Source organism: Mesoplodon bidens (assembly GCF_964165515.1).
Source record: "Mesoplodon bidens genome assembly, chromosome: 2".
Classification (NCBI taxonomy): Eukaryota; Metazoa; Chordata; class Mammalia; order Artiodactyla; family Ziphiidae; genus Mesoplodon; species Mesoplodon bidens.
Window position 1 is genome coordinate 73,706,523 of NC_138177.1, and position 16,726 is coordinate 73,723,248.

General features: G+C 50.1%; 1 protein-coding gene across 1 annotated transcript in view; it reads left to right on the plus strand.

Annotated features, from left to right (window-relative positions):
- Window positions 1–16,726, plus strand: part of KCNN3 (potassium calcium-activated channel subfamily N member 3) — a gene marked incomplete at its 5' end in the record, with an annotated part of 169,818 nt that overhangs the window by 142,180 nt on the left and 10,912 nt on the right. The window contains 2 exons of the mRNA XM_081224313.1: window positions 3,258–3,399; window positions 10,348–10,458. Of these exons, the coding sequence (XP_081080439.1) occupies window positions 3,258–3,399; window positions 10,348–10,458 (253 nt within the window). The remainder of the gene's footprint in view (window positions 1–3,257; window positions 3,400–10,347; window positions 10,459–16,726) is intronic.

Genomic DNA, 16,726 nt, shown 5'->3' on the forward strand with positions numbered 1-16,726 from the left:
TCATCTTCATTCCCCCCTCCATCATCATCCCTCCCTCCATCTTCTTCCCTCCCTCCATCTTCATCCCTCCCTCCATCTTCTTCCCTCCCTGCTGGGACCCTCTACCCACTGCACTTGTAAATCCCTGCCACTGTATTTTTCTATAGATTGTTTCTCAGACTGATAACACATACCAATCTCAGCAATAATGGTAATTGCTGACACTTAGTGTGCACTTACTCTGGGCCGAGCACTGTGCTAATATTGCTGGTGAATTATTTTCCTTACTCCTCCCATCGGCAGATAAAGAAATTGGGTCACAGAGAGGTTAAGTCATTTGCCCACAGCCGTGGAGTTACTTAAGGTGGAGCTGGGGCTCAAAGCCAGGGAAACTGAGCCCGAGACCACAGGCTCGCCTCCTCTCTACCCACTGCCTCAACCTCACTGTCATCAGACCTGACCCAAGACCCCTTCCAGGAGATGATGACCCCGGCTGTACTCTACACATGTGTTTGCTTGTTGCTGGCTTGTGGCATGGAGCCATCTTTAACTCTTGCCCCGTCTGTGTCCCCACACTCAACCTGTCACTGAGTCTCGCTGCTTCACAGACTCCAGAGTCCATCCCTCCAGGGAAGGAATCCCTACCACTAACCCCAGCACAGGCCCTTAGAGCCAGGGTCACCACCATTCTTCCTGGCCAAAGAGAAGCAGGCTGTGAGTGGAGGGGACCACATCAGCCCAGGGGCCTTGCAGAGACCCAGGGCTGTGGGGAATGGGATGGGGAGCGTGGCTGCCCATCCAAGGCCATGTCAGACCTGGGATGGGGCTGGTGTCCTGGGGCCGGGCAGGGCACACTCCCTCTTGGGGATCAGACCTGGGCACCAACAGCCTATGCTACTCCAGCGTGGCCAGATGAGCAGACACAGTGCAGCCCTGGGGACATGAGGCCAACTGGAAGGAGCAGGCAGCCAGGGTGCCATCTGGGTAGCAACAGAGTATCACTGGGGAGCAAGCAAAGCAGGGAGGGCAGGTAAGACAACCAGCAGAGCTTTGGGGAGGGATGTCTGCTTTTCAGATGTTGCCCCTAGAGTTCTGGGCATGCATGCCCTTGTGCAGACAGCTGTGAAAGGCTAAAGCCACCCTCCTCTAGTTGCTGGTAGAGGATTCAAGCTGGGGCTGGACGGCCCACCAACGATGTGCTTACCGGGACCTGCACCTCCCTCCTGGCTTTGCGCATTTGCTTCCCACCTGACTACCCCACCCCTGTGCTGCATCTTTTTAATCAGTCTACTTACCACCTACAGACCACTCTTCCCAGTGGGCCGTGTCATCTTGTCATTCATCTGCTCAAGAACCAAGAATCATTTCCAAGGCCTCTAAGACCAGATCCAAACCTCTTATCCTGGAATTCAAGGCGTTCCAAAATCAGATCCTTGGTCTCCATAGCTACCTCATCACTTGCTACTGGAGCCCAGGTGCCCTCCTGTTGCTAAAACTTCCTCATCATTCCCCAAGTCACACAGCAGTCACTTCCATCTCCCTGATGCTGAGGGAATAGCGAAAAAGGCATGGGCTTTGCTTTGGTTACTTCCTGTGTGTTTCCAGGCAAGTCACTCAATGCCTCTGTGCTTCCAGTTGCTTTACAGGATGTGAGAATCTGAGTGTTTGTACACAAAGTGCTAGCTAGCCACAGGGTAATGTGTATTGTGTGGCTCCTGCTAATACAGTGTGAGTCCATAAACGGTATCCGTCATAGAGTGCCCTTGGTGTTCCCCGCTTACGTGCCCTCCATCTCCTTTCTGACTAGCAGACTTCTGCCTCCTTTTACGCTGATCTCCAGATGTACCTGTATCTGCAGCCTTTCCAGCACACCTGACCTGGGGCGGGGGTTAAGGGTAAGAAAAGCAACATTTGTCAATTGCCCACTGGGTGCCACACCCTGTGGGTGGGGGTTTGGGGCTCAGGGAGAGCACTGACAGTAGCAGCTAATACTTTCTGGTGGTCTCCTTGTACCAGACCCCATCCCAAGCACGTCATGTAAGCCTTGCTGGTAACTCAGTTCTGTAGATTAAGGTTCCTAAATGGCTTTCTGCTCTATCCAACCAGGATGGTTTGGTCTCCCTGGCCCCATCTCACCTTTCCCATCCAGTGGCCTCCAAGAGGCTGATGGGAAGAGTTTAATCAAGGAGTGATGTCAGGCTCATCCTGTTAGAGAACATTTTGAGAAAGGACCCGCCTTCATCTGCCCTGCCACCCCAGGTGCAGCCAGGCCCACCTGCTGCACTCAGGTTGGGCCCTGTCTTTTCATAAGGGCATTCCCTCTGCCTGGAACTGCCTTCCCCCGGCCGGCCTGGAAAACTCAAGCCTCTGACTAATCCTCCTACATTTGAGTCGAGGTCATTGCCCTTTCCCTCCTGTCCTCCAGGTGCCTCGTCCACTCACTTACTGACGCTTTCACAAATGTCTGCATCCTGGATGGACCCTTGCCCTGGGCTGAGAACCCTAAGGCAGGGGCTGTATCCTGTTCATCTTTCTATCTCAGTGCCTGGCACAGAGCCTGGCCCACAGCGGGCCTTGGTGTTTGGGGATGAAGGGAGGGAGGAAAAGGATGGGGTGGAATGGGTATCCGGCAGAGGGAATGGTGGTGATACATTTCCAGCTGGTTACTCCCAGGGCGGGACAGCCACGAGCCTCCATCCAGCTCAGAAGAGGAGGCCATGGCTCCGTGGAGGCTCCAGAGCCTCCCCTGGAAACAGCTCCAAGAGAGCCCCGGCTACCGCAGCCTCCCTCCAGACACCTGGGAGGTGCCAGTCTTTGGGCTCCATCAGCCTTCTTAGGGGAAATTGCTAAATGCGTTTGGTGATTTTTTTTTGACATTTTCCTTGTTCGGGAGCTTGTGATTTCAGATTAATCACATCCACATACATTTAGACTGTCAGCTTGGAAGGGAAAATCTAAATTTTGTTACTGCATGATTTCATCCAGAGGTATTTTACTGAAAGGACGTCTATGATATGGTGCAAATCATGACAAAACATTTTACCGCTGGGACCAAGCTCGTGGTGGGGGGTTGGGGGAATGGACGGAGAACTGTAGGCAGGACCTGGGTGGGCAGAGTTGCGGCAGCTTCAGTCTCCTGAAGAGATCCGTGTGCCACCATCGCTGCTGTCTCCATCTCAGCAAAATGTCACATTTCCTTCTTTGTCCAGGTTTACCCAGAGCCTTTACTCCCGGGAATGGCAGTTCCACTAACTAACTCCTGTCTTCCCCCCCGGCAGGTACCATGACCAGCAGGACGTAACTAGTAACTTTCTGGGTGCCATGTGGCTCATCTCTATCACATTCCTTTCCATTGGTTATGGGGATATGGTGCCCCACACATACTGTGGGAAAGGTGTCTGTCTTCTCACGGGCATCATGGTGAGTACCTGCCTCGGCCAGTTACCCTTCCCCACCCACCGAATGCTGCTAGGAGCAGCGCCTTTATGGTGGGTGCAGGGGGCCCTCCTCATCCGGGCATGGGGCCAGCTGCTAGTTAACAGGCCAGCATGCGTGTCCCTGCACGTAGAAAGGCAGATGTGATATCTGCGTGGCTGCTCACTGTTTCATTTCCTTGTCTAAGATAGGACTATGTCCCGGTTGCTGACATCTAATGGCCTCTTCATAGCCCCCCAGAAACGGGCCGAGTGAAGCTGGCCATGGGTCTTACCCTCTGCTCCCATCCACCAGCCCCGGTGAGCATTAGGGCTTGCAGTTCATTGTCCTCTTTCCTATCGCCTGGGCCCCGCAGACCTTGGTACCACATCTGATAGAGTATAGCTAAAACTCACTGAGCCGGCCATGAGAGACCCGTGTCCTAGACTGGGTTGGCCACTGCTTCGGTCTTGGTTTGATGACATGGCCCTGGGCCAACTCTTGGCCTCTGCATCCAAAGGTTGAGGTGCCAGGTTCTGAGTGCCAGTTCCTTCCCAGTGTTGGCACCCGGCTATCCTGTGACTGCATCCCCATCTTTCCCCAGGTGTCCAGCAGCTGTGCTGCCTCCTTTCAAAGTGGATATTCCTCCCACCCATCACCCTGCCATCCCCCACCCCTACACACACTTGTGCCCATCACACGGCCACACAGCACGGAGTTTGAGAGAGATGTGGGTAGGGAGTCGGACCAGAGTCTGAGTCCCCGTTGCTCGCTGCAGCGCTGGACCCTCCTACTCTCCAGCCCCACAGCCGCAGTGCTCTGACCCCATGACCTCACTGTGGACTCCAGGCAGGGCACTTGGCCTGTTGCACCTCAGCATGCTCGAGTACAAAGGGCGGATGGGAGGCCTGCTCTGCCCTCCTCCCTGGCTGGTGATGGGGATAAACTGCAATGTTCACGCACTCAGTCAGCAACAAGGAGCTGCGCCGCCCTCGGCGCTGGCGAGTCCTCGGCGTCCCTGCCGCCACTACTCCTTCACTGGCCGGAGGTGAGGGCTCCTCACCTTGCTGTGCTTTCTGGCCAGGACAGGCAGCCCTGCCCTTTGACCTCCTTCCCAGAACCCCAGAGTACAGAGTAAACACACCGGGTCCTCTTTTCAGAAGAGGAAGCTGAGGATCAGAGAAGGAGCGGGCAGCTAAGCCTGGGTGTCGTGGGGGTGACGGTGGACAGGAGGCCTGTGACTTGGTCCTAGGTCTCCGCGGTTGGTTACGGCAGCCCTCCCCAGGGAGCCCTCTCTGCACACACCCCCCATCCTCAAAATCCTTCCAGGGCTCCCTCAGATTTCAGTCATCACCCCCACTTCTCCAGGAGGACACAAAAGACCCTCCTTCTGAAAGGGAAGTGACGCCTTTCTGCAGTGGGAAGGGGGTTAAGCCCTCGCCAGCCTGGTGGCCTCCTGGGACTGATCTCAGTGACAAGGCAGCTCAGAGCAGCAGAGGCCATAGGGTCAGAGGCCTGGGGCCGTGGGGCTGGTGAGCAGGAGGGGTCCAGCGCTGCCATGTCACGACTGGACACCGTCCTCTCCCCTTTGGACTGAAATGCAGAGCCGGTGCATATTAGCAGGTCCTGGGCAACAGTTAATGAGAAAAGGCTTAGCGCTGAGGTTGGGGTAAATCACGGGTAAGTGTAAGCCCTCAGAACAAATACCTCCCATGGGTTAGTAGGAGTCTATCTGGCACAGCTCCAGCTGTCACCAGGAAACCAAGGAATGATTCTTCCTTCCAGAAGGGAATGAAATGCCGCCCGAAGGCCAAAGCTTTCCTGTCTCAGAGCCACTCGTGGGGTGCAAGCACCAGCTCTCAGCCAGTCCCGCACGGAGCCAGGCTGCCAATAGGTGGATGGCCCTGCTGGGAGCCTCCGTTATTTTTAAATACAAGCCATTTGCCCTCTCAGCACGGACCTGTGCCCCATCCAAGAAGCAGCCCCATAGCCACCATTTCCCTGGTTGCCTCACTCCTGCACCTCCGGGCTTCTGCTCTGGCATGGCTAGGGGGTGGGTGGGCAGGACCCCTGGGCCCCTCCCTGACTTCTCCTGGGGTGTGGTCTTCAGCACCCGCTTTTGCTCCTGGGGCTGTAGCAGCTCCTTGGAAAGGAGTGTTTGTTCCTTGTGGAGAGAGGAGTGATCAAAGTGGAAAGAACAAACAAGTGAGGAGGAACCGATACCCACCCCCATATTAAAAATACAGCACATGCCTTTTATCTTCTCCTTTTGCACAAAACCTGCTGTGTAAATATATACCTATCTATAACAGAGACAGGGAGCTCCCCTCCTCTCATTGTCAGTGTGTTTACCCAAATTAAAATCAGCTGCCTCCCTCTGGGGTCTGACAGTGAGGAACCCTGGTGGCATTTTTACTAACAAATGTGACTTTTCCAGCTGAGTCACTCCTTTCCAGGGTTTCGCATGGCTGAGAATCCCTTCCTCCCCTCTCCCAGCCTCCCGACACTTTGTACATCTCCTGATTATTATTGAAAGTGCCTTTACTAAAGGTACGGCTTCCTGTTTGGTTACCATGGACACCATGCAGGCCAAGGCAAGGCCTGCTCGGGAAGGGAAAGGAAGAATTTGTGTGTGCGGGCTGTAAATAATCTTAATCATTGTTTTCTCTTGGCAATCCCAGTAACGGTGTAATTATCAACCATTAAGCAGGGTATATAATTGTCTGAACAACTTGACATTGTTGGCACAGACCTGGTGTGTTTGAGAGATTTCATCCACAAAAGCAGGTATCTCAAAGTGCATCATCTTTCCATAAAGAATTTTATGATGACAGTTACAAGGTAGAGAGAAAGCTGGCAATATTTAGTACCAGAATGGGCCTTTGAAGGCTTTTTGGTTCTGCAGGCATCTGGAAGACTTTTGGGGCCCCCAAGACTCCTTGGTAGGAATCCCATTTCAATACAGCCAGTTTCTAAAGCTGGACTCACTCTGTGGACCCTTCATGAGTTAGGGACAAATAGACAAAAGCTTCCAGGATATCTGTGGGGGTCACTGAGCTTTTCCCCGAGGCTTCATGAGAGAGGCTTCTTTGAACTGCAAAAGGAAAGGGATGATGAAGTAAAAGGTAGCACAAATTGAGTCATCTGGGGAGGAGGGAAAAAGAGGGCTCAGTAAGACATCTGCTTAATGTCAGTTTTAGAAGATGAGCTTCTCCCTGAAACACCTTGGTTTCAAACCAATTGATGTTATTTTAGTTGTTACATGGTATCTGTTGCAGAAACAGAATCCAACTGTAAATCCTCCAGGCTTCCCTCCTCCATTTGTCATTTTCATTTATGTTTTATTTTATTTTTTGCTTCTTTAGTTAAGTACACCTCATACTTTTCCCCTTGGGATACTTGTTTTTTGAGACTCTAAGGTTTTCCAGCTGGAAAATGTTTCTTGGAAACAAGGAGGAGGAGGACCAGAGTGGAGGAGACTGGGTCTCTGATTTGGGTCCAGACCTATGGACGAGTTAGGCATGCTGACCCCAGGCCAACCGCTCCTCTCTCTGTTCACTCCTGTACTCCTGCTCACCACGTACCTTGCCAAGTACGACCTCATTAGAGGTGAACCCTCTCCCCTCCCACAGCCCTCCCATAGAAATAGCGTTAGACAGAGAAGACCCAGGGAATTCAGCTGGTGTCAACAAGGATTCAGGACTTGGCACCTCTGAAGGCAAAAGTCTGAGTCATGGATTTGCTCCACAGTCTGACCCCATAGAAGTCATCCTAGCAGCTGCTTACCCTCTTCTGTCCCACTCCGATCTCTCCTCCCACGGCCCCCCTGCACACCAACCATTTCTGAGATTCCACACGAGGACAACTAGGACAGCAGGAGCTCTCACACACCCAAATGAGCCAAGCCCTTGGCAATTTGTCTCTTAAAACCAACCCACATCCCTGCCGTATCACACAAGCATTCCCAAACTGCTAACAGGGCCCTGTCAGGCTGATAAACTCATCTAAGTAAAAAGGCCCAAAAGGAACATAGGTGATCATTATACCACTTGAAAGGTGAATACAACAGGAGGGAGGGGGAATCCCATAGTACTTCCTTTATTTCCTCTAAAGAGCCAAAGTTGACCATTAACTTCTGACTCAAATCTTAGGCTCCTTGTTTTTCCTGCCTTCCACTCAATTCCCATCAGCCCATCCTTTTTTCCTATTCGTCTGCTTCTTCCTTTCCACTTCCCCTGTCTGTCCCATGCTGTTGAGGAGGCAGCACAACTTGTTCCCTGTCTCAGTCTCTGCTCCAGCTCTATATCTCTCTGCATCTCCCCTCTCCCCTTCCCTTCCCTTCCCTTCCCTCCCCCGCTCTTTTCTCTCTCTCTCTCTCTCTCTCACACACACACACACACACACACACACACACACACACTGGAGAGGATCAGTTTGCATTTCAGCACCCTGAACACCACTTTCTGAAGGTTGCTGACGTCTGACCCCATCTTTACAAGGTTGCCTCTTAATGGGAATGACCAGATTAGGCTTCATTATTGGCTACTTCCCTAATTCAGCCAGATGATGGATTTTTTAAAAGAAAAGTTGAGAGTATCCACTGCTATTTATTCAAGTTAGAATCAGGGGTTAAGAACCAAGCATCCTTCAGAGAAATATCCATAGGAGAGCCTTGACATCTTTAAGTTGAAAGAAACTGGGAAATGTCATCTAGCCCAGCCTCCTGCCTCCACGCAGAAATGAATCTTAATCATATAAGATAGATGGTTCCTTAGTTAGAACACTCTAGCTTCTCATTAGAACCCTTCTGCATTCAGCAGCCTAGGTTGTGAGCCATAGCAAGAACCATGGAGCAATCCTTCTAGACCCTGGAACTTCGGGATTGTGGAAGGTTGATTGTTTTAATGAAACCTCCAAAGTGGCGTGGTGAGCAGGGAGACTCCTTCAGGCTAATTCTGCCCCCAGCTTTCAGGAGTGATTTAAGCAGAGTTTCCCTGGACCCAGGGTAATGAGGAAGCCTGGAGCCTAGGAAGAACCCTCTCCATCTGATGTTCCATTTTTAACACAGTGATATATCCCTTTTTTGGGCGTTCAGCCCAAAGTTCTTTTGTAGCTCCATACAAAAGAGAGGGATTATATACTCGGTCTGCTTGATGGGAAATGGAGCACACATCTTCCCTCTAGAACAGCTTCTTCTTAAGCTATTTTTTGCTTTTAGAGGCCTGGCTCAATTGATGACACCTACAGACCAGGCTGTCCAACTGCCCATACATATCCTTTGAAAACTGGGCACAGTCTCCTGAAAGTCACAGATGCCAAGAAAACAGGGCCGTCCCTGAACAAGAAAGGAAAATGAGGTCAGAAAAGGAAAGTTCACACAGGCTCCTTTCTTTTCAGTTTGTTGTGCTAGAAATGGGTGGCTGACCAAGTGTACCGAGAAACATGAGATTGTTTTCATGGGAACCCTTGTAAAAAGCTAGGGGAAAGCGTTGCCAACCTCACCTGTGCCAAAACCTTGCACCGACCAACCTTTGCCAACCTGTGGCAAAGGAAAGAGATTATGAAGGAGAGAGTAGGGGATTGATCTACCATATGCATTCCGCCCAACTCTGGTGCGGATTATAGTACCTTTGAAAACAGTCTTTAAGGTTTCCTATGCATTCCGTTAAACTGGGTGAGCCCTAAATGTTATTGATGGATTCCTTCAATCCTAGGACCTCAGTTGCTAAACTGAGCTCTGTGGCAACTATAATTACTGTTTGGCGTCTAGAGGATCAGACTGCTGACTTTTCTGAGCTTATTGTCTCTTTCCGTGAGTGGAGGTCAGGATGGTGCAGGGTCTCACGTGCAGGAAGAGGGTGATGGTCAACAAGGGGCGTGTGCTCTCTTCCAAGAACCAGGCAAGGGTGGGGCTGTCATCTGCTGCCTGCAGGAGAAGCAGGGCAGGAGCAGTTCTCTCTCGATCCCCCCCACCGCCAGGTCAAGATGCACAGCAAAGAGGACTTCAAAGTCCTTTGGAAGAATGTTGGGATGAGCCCATTTCTGCTCATTTCTCAGACAGTCAAGCAGGCGCCCAGAGGATTAGGAGAGAGAAAGTGAGTCCTGAGGAACTGGCCTCTTTTGCTCACTCTCCCTGGGCTTCCCTGGAATGGACCTTCCAGAGCAGAATAAGAACGCTGGTCTGGAGAATACTGAGCGCCTTCTGCGGGTTCCCTTAAAATCCTGATTTGAGGCAGGTGTGTTGCTATTGTCTTTTAAATCTCTGAAAGATGGTGAATTCATGAGCCTCCTGGTGAAAGCAAGAAGGAACTGAATTTCTTGTGCTGAGTCATAGGCTAGACCTCCAGTAAAAAAGACCCAGCTGGGAGCAAGCTCAGTCACTGAGTACACAGACTCATGCCAACCAGTGTAGCCCTGGGAAGCAGTCTTGGCGGGGTGATGCTTTGCCTCTTCGTTAGATTATTTTCAGGAAAACTCTCCACCACCAACAGGTGATCCATCCAGACTGCACGGCTTTCTTTCCTCCTGGCCCCCTGCTCTGGAGCTGGTGGTGGGGCTGGGATATGCATGAGGGAGGGGGAGGAGCTTGTGTGGATTTTCTGTCTTCCCTGCACACCCTGGCAGGTGACCAAGTGATTGTTCGGTGTTTTAAATTCCCCCAAGCCTCAGCCCCATCCAGTCTCCTGCTCCATGAAGAAGTGGCCAGCTTTATGAAGGCTCAGTCTCCCAGAGGTCAGCTCTGCAGCTAAGCCAAGAGCACTGCAGACCCCTTCATGGGTGCGGGAATCAGGGCCCTGATGGGTTTTGTGGCTTGGCCTTGTCCAGCCAGAGTTCAAGTCCCCACTCCACTCCTGGAGACCCCATCGTGGGCCCGGGGCATGTGGAGTCTTCCGCCTGACCCCTGCCTCTTAATGATGTGCTCTCTCCTCTGGTCCTCTTGTTGTCCCCTCACAGGGTGCGGGCTGTACTGCCCTGGTGGTGGCCGTGGTGGCCCGAAAGCTGGAACTCACCAAAGCAGAGAAGCACGTTCACAACTTCATGATGGACACTCAGCTCACCAAACGGGTAAAACGCCACTGTCCACGTCTTAACGGGGGACTTAAGACCAACATGGGAGCCAGTCAGAAAGTAGCCACAGTGGGTTAGGGGTACACCTTTCAGTGGAGGGTGGAGGGAGCCCCAGACACATGCCAACAGCCAGCGCAAAATGGGCACCATGTCCCAAAGCTGAAGGCTCCTGTCTTCTCTTAAATCACTGTGCATGGTTCAGGCAACCAAATAACTTTCCTGATAATTAAATCTATAGCATACAATGATGTAACCCGCCCCCCTTACCTAATGGTACCGAGTAAATCACCCAGCACGAGGTGTTTTTGCTTATGCTTCAATATTTTCATGATTCTCATTAGGAAGGGCAGTAGAAAGTCTTAAAAACAATATTGGGAATGTATCTAAATCCAACCCTTAAAAAAAAATCATTACAGACAATCACTCCTAAATAACGTTCATCAAAATGTCATCATCCAATGTTCCCCCTTTTTGGGTTTTCCAAATAATGTTTCTCCCTTGTAACGTCATGAAAGTGGGTAAGGAGGTGAAAAACTGAATATAAGCAGGAATGGGGAGATCATGTAGCAGCTCAAAGTCTGACACCCCACTGAATTGTCAGAGAAGAAAAGGCCCATTTAGAAGAGACAGAAACGCGCCTTCCAGGATAACAGCAGGCCAAATGAGCAAGGCAGAAGCTGTTTATTTAATGACAGCTTTTATGGAAAATTCTTTAGAGCTGCAGGCTGAACGAAGGTCAGTAATATGATTTCCTGCAAAACTCTCCTCTTTCCGAAATGAGAGCGAAGCAAAACCCTGTGCTGGGGTCTTGGCCGCTCTCACAATTTTCTCATTTAGGATTAAAGTGGGTTAGGAGACCCCTGAGCAACGAGATTTCAATGGGGGTCTTTGAAAGCTGGAGAAAATATTCAGTGATGAATGTTGCAGCACGGTAAAAATGTGTTCTAAATAGAGACAAAGGCAGGAAGGGAGAACAAAAAGAGAGGGAGAGTGACAAAGGGTGAGCGCGCTCACGCAGAGGGAGGCGCGGGGGAATGGGAAGTTGCCAAGGCCTCTCCAGTTTCTCAGCAGAATTATTTATGGTGTTTGATTGTTTGGTCTTTGATTACATGTACTGGATTCTTTAAAGAGCCTCCATAGATGTGAAAAAGAAGGGGTACAGGCAAATAGTCTTCTGTCGCTGCCATACAGATGGTTGTATATGGTACATCCCGGCACTGAGCTGTCCGTGGTACAAGAGAAAACATGATTTGTATCATCAAGATGGCAGAATGGAGGGCCATACCCGTGGGTAGGCCAGCTGGGTTCCACCCAGAGCCCTGTAACCTAGCTGCTTTCCTTCAGCCCCCTAGTAAGCATGCAGAAGTCATGCTAAGCATTGAGCAAATTACCAAAGTTGCCTCTATTCTCCTGGAACAATTTGGTGCAGGAGTCAGGGGCAAGGGAGTCTAGCCTCCAAAACCTTCTCAGAAGCTGTTTCTTAGAGCAGAGACATTAACAGCCTCTCTGTTTATTCGATTTGCTTTTTGAAACCAAGGATGTACTTTGTATATCATGTTATTCCTTTGTCCTCTCCATTTTTCACTCTGTGAATCAGACATTAGAGGAAAATAAAGCCGAGGAAAGCCAGCTCCCTCACATGACAGGAAAATAAACATTTTTTTCTGCAATATAATTGTACAAGGAGATGAAATTGTGGTTGCTAATTTCAAGCTTTCAAAAATAATTCTCTAAAATCCTCCTCAAGTCTACTTACTTTTTGAAAAGTGGGACTGAAAATCAAATCAACAAATATTTATTGCCCATCTATGAGTACAAGGCATCTTTTTATCGAACAACATCTCACTTTTCTGAGAACACTTAAATCTGTTGAAATGTCCCTTTAATATCTAATATCTTTTCCCAGAGAAACAAACAACACGAAAGGAGTGACTCTTACAGAGAGAGGATTCTCAAAGCTGGCAAGACTGGAAAGGTTCTTTTACCTAACCTTGATCGAAAGGAAGCTGGCTGTGAGCTTGGCCTGCTCTGGTTTCAGCTCCCCTTGACCTGGTCTCAGAGAAGCCCACCTTTCTTCCCCTGGCGAGGCCTCATCCATCCTCTGTCCTCTCCAGGGGGCCCGCTGTGTCCAGCAGGAGTGGCTCATGGGTCAAACAGAATTCACAGTGAATTCACACTGAATTCTCAGTGAATTCGCAGAGAAAGATCCGGTCTTTGGAGGAGCTGATTGGGACATAATTGCAAACCTCTGAAGAGTGGACAATTAATAGATTTAACAGAGAAAAACCATCTCTTACAATACATGCAATCTTTATTCTTCAAACCTCTAAGCAGAAAAAACAAAAACGAGGAATTGTAACCTATTAATCATAAAAATACTCAGATGGTTCTAGTCTTTATTTACTCTGCCTATCTTGCTGTAAAGGCTTCAGCCCAGACTTTTCCACTAGAGTCACACTGTTTTTATTCATTTATTTGCCAGGGAGGCGGGGGCAGGTGCGGCAGTGGTCTGATGGCACAGGGTCGGAACTCAGTTTCTGGTTTTCCTGATTCCCGTGGCTTTTCTACTCTCACTTGTATAACTTGTCAACCCTGGTGGCAACGTCATTTCTGTATTTAAGGCAATCAGATCTTCCCACACTGACTTTGCAGTGTTACTGCCATTGTTAATCTAGAATTATAATTTATTGCTAACCTCTGGGCTACTAGGTAATATATATGTAAATGACACACAGAGAGACTATAAAAACGATACTAGATCCCCACCTTTTCTCCCACTCAATGCAACACATCCCCCTGTCGCTGTTTTAGGTAACGAAACACACCCATCACAGCTGGATGGCACTCCCTGTGTTCTGGGGACACCAAGATGAGTAAGAGATGGTACCTGCCCTCATACTTACTGCCTGTCCTCAAAGAGCACCTCTCCTTTCTAAAGAGCAAGGTAGCTGCCCATGGACACACTTGACTTCAGAGGCACCATGGACAGGAGACGTTCTGTTTGCCACGCCTCCTCTCCACATCAAACCTGCAGAAACCTCTGCGGTGTATGCCACTGGCTGAGGATTTTGTCTCCTTATCCTTGCCACGATGGGTTCCTGCCTCAAATACTTCATCCAAGTACATTTCCCCATGAAATCAATGAGTAAGACCAAAACCAAACCCATATCTTCCCTACACTAGTGCCTTCTCCTGCCTTCCCTGTTAATGACATCATCGTTCTTCCAGTCTCCAGGCCTGAAAGCTTAGCAGCATCTCTGACTCCTCTCTGCCCTGGTCCCCACAGGGGTCCGAGCAGCTTTGGAGCCTGATTCCACCAGGCCACACCAGCCTCTCCAGGTCCTCTGCCCACCATACTCAAAGCCACCATCTCAGTCATGTACCATCTCAGTTGCTTGCTACCTTCTCATCTCACCTGGTCCTCCCTTACCCAAGCCATCCTGTACTTTGCTTCCTTGTGACTCTCCTTAGACTCTGGGACTTAGCTCTGAACATATCACCAACCTGCTCAAAAGCCTTTAATAACCCCCCAGAACCTACTGATCCACTGATAAAAAAGACTTTTCTTTATTTTTTATTTTTTTAAATAGGGGCTAATTTTTTTAATTTTACTTATTTATTTTTTTGAATGCATTGGGTCTTGGTTGCTGAGCACAGGCTTTCTCTAGCTGCGGCGAGAGGGGACTACTCTTCGTTGCGGTGTGCGGGCTTCTCATTGCGGTGGCTTCTCTTGTAGCGGAGCACGGGCTCTTGGTGCCTGGGCTTCAGTAGTTGTGGCACATGGGCTCAGTAGTTGTGGCTTGCGGGCTCTAGAGCGCAGGCTCAATAGTTGCGGCGCCCGGGCTTAGTTGCTCTGCGGCACGTGGGATCTTCCCAGGCCAGGGCTCGAACCTGTGTTCCCTGCACTGGCAGGCGGATTCTTAACCACTGAGCCACCAGGGAAGTCCCAAAAACTTTTCTTTAATTATGAGCGTGTGTCAAAGTTTTATCACAGTCCTGCTGGAGGAAAAATTGTTTTTTTTTTCCAGCAGGCTAATTGAAAGGTTTACTCATAGTAGGGGTCTTTTATAGGAAAAGACAATGGTAGTCATTGTTGTACGGGGTACAGAAAGCCTGGCTAAAGGACACAGACTCCTGACTGACAGCTGGTAAGGCCCATGAGTGGATTCCCAGAACAGGTCTTAGTCTTTTAAAAATTTATCAGATAATCAATTGAGCAGTTATCAAGAATGCTAATTCTCCCCAGAAGGGGATTATAAATTATATCACCCACTAAAGTTCTGTCCCAGACAGACTGGGTACAGTTTTCTTTAACAATAGTCATAGGAACATGGAGCTTTTGAGCTGGAAGCGTTCTTAGGGATGAGGCTCTCAGGCCCAGAGATGGGCAAGTGTGGGCCCCCAGCCATATGCAGTGAGCTGGGTCCCAGCCAGGGCTGCCATTTGTTCTCAGGCTGGCAGGCAGCTCTCCAGCCATAACCCAATGGGTTTCCCAGAACAGCCAGTTCCTTGGAACTCAGAATGGTGGTTAGGGTCCCAGGTCTGCTGGAGAGAAAAGCCAGTTTACCTCCAAACTAGCTGAGCATCACATTAATAACATTATGGAATTAGCCGTGGTTCATTACTGGGCTGCTGTAGGGAAAGACTGCAAACTCCAACTTTGAACCACAGAAGTACATCCCTCCGCGCTCCCTGTCCCAGTGTCCTGCCAGCCACAGGGGTGGAGCCCCCGTTTCTAAGTGTTCGGTGAGGGCTTCTGGGTAAGGCGGGCAGAGAAGCCTGAGAAGGGAGTGTGGAATAGGATGGGGGAGAAAGAAGAGTGGGTATGAGGGGGGAGATGAAAGAGATGGCAGCGGCAGGAAGCCAGCAGCAAGTGTGTGTGGGTGAGCGTGAGGGAAGTGAGGGGCTGGTGGATGGAGAAGAGGGGACCCCCTGGTTATAATGGACACCTTCAGTCAGGTGTCTGAAGACGGGCCTGACCTGAGGGCTCTCAGATTGCGATTTTATCATCCCTTTAGATTTATTCATCTAAATTCAACCCCTGGAACTTCTTGAAGTTGTCTAAGTTACACCCACTTGCCAGGCCTGACCTGCCCTCCTCTCCAACTGCCCTCTCCCTGGGAGGGAGTCCTGGCAGCATGGAGGGCATGCTATGTCTTTCCCAGGGGCCCATCAGTAGGGCTCCTGGAATTTCTCTCCCAGGGCTCCCTGTGGCTGTTGGGAGCGTGGGGGGAGGTGAAGAAGGGTGCCCCCTGTCTGCCCCACACGTTCCTCCTGCACCAGCCTACACGAAGTCTGGAGAGGCAGGTTACCCTGGCAGAGAGGCAGCCAGAGCAAGTTGTTGACATGGCTAATACGGCCAAGAGCTCAAGGAACAGACATATCTGTTCTGTTTTATGTTTTCTTTTGCTGGAGGTGGGGGAAGAAGCTGACATTTGTTGGGGGAAAGGAACATCAGTAAAACTACTGTGTACTGAGGTACGGTGCAGCCAGGCTGTGTGCTAAGTGTTTCATTGAATCAACACCACAATCCCATTTCACAGGTTGGGAGAACTTGCATCACTCTGTAGCACCCTACTGTGCTGTAGTTTTCTCTGAAGCACTTATTACCTGACACTATATTACACAGGGCATGCTGTCCCCATAGGATTAGAAGCTCCTTGAGGGCAGAAATGTTATTGGTTTGTGCATCCCAGTTTTCTTACTTCCTAAACAGTATCTGCCCCATTGTAAGGGCTCAGTAAATGTTTTGGGAAGGAATGAATATGAAAATTGAGTCTCAGAGAGGTTCCACAACGGTCCAAGGTAGAGATGATCATTCATCCCCTTGTGAGGTTTTCTGAGGGCTAGCGGAACAATGTAAACAGAAAGTGTTTAACATAGAGCCTGGCACAGAGTAAGCACTCCGTGAATGTTAGCTGTCAGTATTATATGCAAGATCTTAGTTGGATGACTTTCTTGCCTGGGCTAATGAATCTTAGAGCCCTCCCTGAAGGACATAGGTCACTGAGCCAATTCTCTGGCCACCATCAGAGTGAAAGCATACAATTCTTGGGAGAGAATGAATGGGCCCAAAGAAAACAATTAGCTCGCATGCTTAGGGGTTTGGGGGACGAAACAGCCAGTCTTCCATGCACAAACGGCCCTCTTCTAACCGTCCCTGAGCCCGTCGGATCATGGCCAACCTTACCCATTCCTTCCCAGTTCCCTGACCCACCCACTCCCACCCTCACCCTCAAGTGCATCTTTTGGCCTTGGTGCCCCG